Raw genomic sequence first — 4369 nt, forward strand, 5'->3', positions numbered from 1 at the left:
AAGAAGAGGAAGAGCTGGTTCAGTTTTGAAACTGGGCACTAACGCTTCACTCGTACAGCTATCCCAGTCTTGAATGGCTTTGACAGCAGCCAGACACCAAACCACTAGCCATGGCCATTGCAATGTTCCTTAAACCAAATCAAACTGTAGAAATTCCACTTATGGACCGAGTCAGAGGACAAAGGACTGACACAAAGAGTACGACCCTTGCATGTGGGTAACAACCATCTTCCAGGATTGTGAAGATGATTGGCAGTCAGGTATGTAATGTACATGGCTCGTAGTAAGCCCTCAAATTGTAGCTCCTTTTCTGCATTTTGCTGTTATTATTATAAAGAGAATCTTCTATGCTAGATATAGAAACAGGGAAAACGGAATTAAAAGGTAAAAATTATATAGTGCTTGATATAATAATTACATCTCCCAGAACTGTAGCAAAAAATGATTGACCATTTAGGACTTAAAATCTTTTTTTTTTTTTTAAAGATTTTATTTATTTATTTGACAGAGAGAAATCACAAGTAGATGAAGAGGCAGGCAGGGAGAGAGAGAGGGAAGCAGGCTCCCTGCTGAGCAGAGAGCCCGATGCGGGGCTCGACCCCAGGACCCTGAGATCATGACCTGAGTCGAAGGCAGCGGCTTAACCCACTGAGCCACCCAGGCGCCCCTAGGACTTAAAATCTTAAGAGCCCTTTTGTTTTCGGGCGCCTGGGTGGTTCAGTGGGTTAAGCCGCTGCCTTCGGCTCAGGTCATGATCTCAGGGTCCTGGGGTCGAGCCCCGCATCGGGCTCTCTGCTCAGCAGGGAGCCTGCTTCCCTCTCTCTCTCTCTGCCTGTCTCTCTGTCAAATAAATAAATAAAATCTTTAAAAAAAAAAAAAAGTCCTTTTGTTTTCAGTATTCTCTGTAACACGCTGGCTAGAAGTGGTCAAATACAGTCCTTGGGTATAGATTTAAGAAACTTAAAATGAGTATAGAATCTGACAGCGATGCTCCACCTAGATTTAAATAATATTTAGAGTTCAGCTGAGATGTTAACCAAAGGGTTAGGGTTAGGGTTAGGGTTACAGATTAATAAGATAAAAAAAAGATTAATAAAATAAAATTATGGCATGAATCGTCATCTCTCTAGTCTATCAAGTAAAGATTTTTTTCAAAGGATATTCTAGGGGCGCCTGGGTGGCTCAGTGGGTTAAGCCGCTGCCTTCGGCTCAGGTCATGATCTCAGGGTCCTGGAATCGAGTCCCGCGTCGGGCTCTCTGCTCAGCAGGGAGCCTGCTTCCTCCTCTCTCTCTCTGCCTGCCTCTCTGCCTACTTGTAATCTCTCTCTGTCAAATAAATAAATAAAATATTTTAAAAAAAAGGATATTCTAGAGTCAGATGCAGTTCATGTATTTGATATATATGTGTTTCTGCAATTTGATTCTTTAATTTCAAAGAATACAACAAACAAGGGCATACATTATCTAAGGCTACATATTTGGGTTTATCAGATAAGAACTAAGTGAAGTAATGCAAGAACATGTGTTTTTGTTGTGTTGTTTATTTATCTTCTATTTAAAAGGAAAAGACGTTCTATGTAAAAAGAGACGATATTTTCAAGGACAAACCATTACTTAGAAAACAGAATTACGTGTATCTTTTTTAAAAAAAAAATTATTTATTTATTATTTGAGAGAGAGAGAGAGAGAGATTGAGAAAATGAGAGGAGGGGCAGTGGGAGAAGCAGACTTCCTGTGGAACAGGGAGCACACCTTGGATCTATCCCAGGACCCTGGGATCATGACCTGAGCTGAAAGCAGACACTTACTTAATAGACTGAGCTACCCAGGCACCCTAGAATTACAGATATCTTTGTGAGTAAGGATTTTTAAAAAGCAGTTATCATAGTTTTTGACAGTATTAACACCAACACAGAAAGTTGGAAGAGCTCATACTGAGATCATCACCTAACACTGCAGTGATAAAACATTCAAGTCCAACCTCAGAATTCCTGACATTTACTATGGAGACAAAAACGTGGGTTTTAAAAAACTAGTCCAATAAGATTTTATCAGGGAACTTGGTATTTTTTTTCATTTGCACTGGAATTTGTGGTTGGTTAAGCTTTCACAATGATCCAATTTAATCTTTAATCTTTAACATTATCATAACCTCTAGGTAATAGCATCTGGAATTCTATTGAAGTTAATTGTAGTACCCTTAATAGTTATTTTTAGAAAAGGTATTAGAGAAAAAAGAGAGTAGAAAAAGAGAAAGATAAAAAAGGTAAGTACAGGCTGCCGCTCCTGCGCACCGTCTGGGGCTGGCGCGCGGGACCCCCCGCGGCCGCCCGCCTGCGCCAGGGAGAGTGCAGGGCCTGGGCCGCACGGCGCCAAGGCCCAGGCCTTCTACCGCACGGTGGAGCGCGGCCAGCTCTACTCCCCCGATTACCGCCTCTGCTTCAAGAATGTAGCTGTTCACTACATTTCCCCCTTTCATGATATTCCTCTCAAGGTGGACTCAACGGAGGAAAATGGCATTCCTACAAAGAGAGCACGAAATGATGAACACGAGAATTTGTTTAATATGGTTGTAGAAGTACCTCGGTGGACAAATGCTAAAATGGAGATTGCCACAAAGGAGCCATTGAATCCCATTAAACAAGATATAAAGAATGGCAAGCTACGTTATGTGGCAAATATCTTTCCTTACAAGGGTTATATCTGGAATTATGGTGCCCTCCCACAGACTTGGGAAGATCCCCATCAAAAAGATAAGAGTACAGACTGCTGTGGAGATAATGATCCTATTGATGTTTGTGAAATAGGCTCAAAGGTTCTTTCTTGTGGAGAGGTTATTCATGTGAAGATCCTTGGAATTTTGGCTCTTATTGATCAGGGTGAAACAGATTGGAAAATAATTGCTATCAATGTGAATGATCCCAAAGCCTCAAAGTTTCATGATATTGATGATGTTAAGAAATACAAACCAGGTTACTTGGAAGCTATGCTTAATTGGTTTAGATTTTATAAGGTGCCAGAAGGAAAACCTGAAAACCAGTTTGCTTTTAATAGAGAATTCGAAAACAAGGCTTTTGCTCTTGAAGTTATTAAATCTACTCATGAATGTTGGAAAACATTGCTTATGAAGAAGTGTGATGGAGGGGCTATAGGTTGCACAAATGTGCAGGTATGTGACAGCCCTTTCCATTGCACTCAAGAGGAAGCAAGATCAATAGTTGAACTGGTGTCATCATCACCAAATAAGGGAAGTAAAGAAGAAGAGCAAGTGTGGCACTTCCTTGGCAAGTGATTTGAACATTTGAAGTTCTGCCATGAAGACGCCAATCTCCAAGGACTCCACAACTCCCTCTCCCCAAGTTCTAGCAACAGGCAGATCTATGAGAATTTACTGACTTCCTGTTGAAACTTTCCCCCCAGCCTTATTCGATATATACAATATGTAAATAAAGACCAATATTTTAAAAAAAAAAAGGTAAGTACAGGGGTGCCTGGGTGGCTCAGTGGGTTAAAGCCTCTGCCTTCAGCTCAGGTCATGATCCTGGGGTCCTGGAATTGAGCCCTGGTTGGGCTCTCTGCTCAGCAGGGAGCCTGCTTCCCCCTCTCTCTCTGCCTGCCTCTCTGCCTACTTGTGATCTTTGTCTGTTAAATAAATAAATAAAATCTTAAAAGGTAAGTACAAAAAGTATAAACAGATAAAGTTCAACCAAATCATGTAATTTAAGATGTGTTATTTAGACTGTGCATAAATTTAAGCATCTTCTAGTATTACAGCCATAAAACATGTAGATTCCCTAACTTCTCTGTGACTCAATTTCTTCATCTAGAAAATGGACATACCTCGTTCAGTTCTTGAGAGGGTTAAATTAGAAAATACATTTAAAGTGCTTAGAATAGTACTTAGCACATAATAGACATTCATCATAGGATATATATATATATATATATTTTTTAAAGATTTTATTTATGTATTTGACAGATCACGAGTAGGCAGAGAAGCAGGCAGAGAGAGAGGGAGGAGGAAGCAGGCTCCCCACTGAGCAGAGATCCCGATGCGTGGCTCGATTCCAGGACCCTGGGATCATGACCTGAGCCGAAGGCAGAGGCTTTTTAACACACTGAGCCACCCAGGCGCCCCATCGTAGGATATATGTTATTGGAAACAGTAGCTGCACATAGGAAATAATGGCTTAATATGTAGTTACATAGGAATAAATAAAGAGTACATTGTCTTAGAATTTATCTACCTAAAATTTGGAGAAAACATTTTAAATATCCTAATTAATAAAAAAATTCTGAAAAATACCCAATACACAATTTATATTTAGTGAACATTCAGTAATACATCACAGAATCACTATCCATTAAG

General features: G+C 40.2%; 1 protein-coding gene across 1 annotated transcript; it reads left to right on the forward strand.

The window, feature by feature from the left end:
• The first annotated feature begins 245 nt into the window (after nucleotides 1-245).
• Nucleotides 246-3466, forward strand: LOC122890940 (inorganic pyrophosphatase 2, mitochondrial-like). Its single transcript, XM_044226371.1, is given in 3 exon segments — nucleotides 246-260; nucleotides 2230-2345; nucleotides 2347-3466. Coding segments are annotated over 3 exon segments (1077 nt in total). The 3' UTR covers nucleotides 3293-3466.
• The last annotated feature ends 903 nt before the right edge of the window (nucleotides 3467-4369 follow it).

The sequence above is a fragment of the Neovison vison genome, chromosome 12 (genome assembly GCF_020171115.1).
Source record: "Neovison vison isolate M4711 chromosome 12, ASM_NN_V1, whole genome shotgun sequence".
Taxonomy (NCBI): Eukaryota; Metazoa; Chordata; class Mammalia; order Carnivora; family Mustelidae; genus Neogale; species Neogale vison.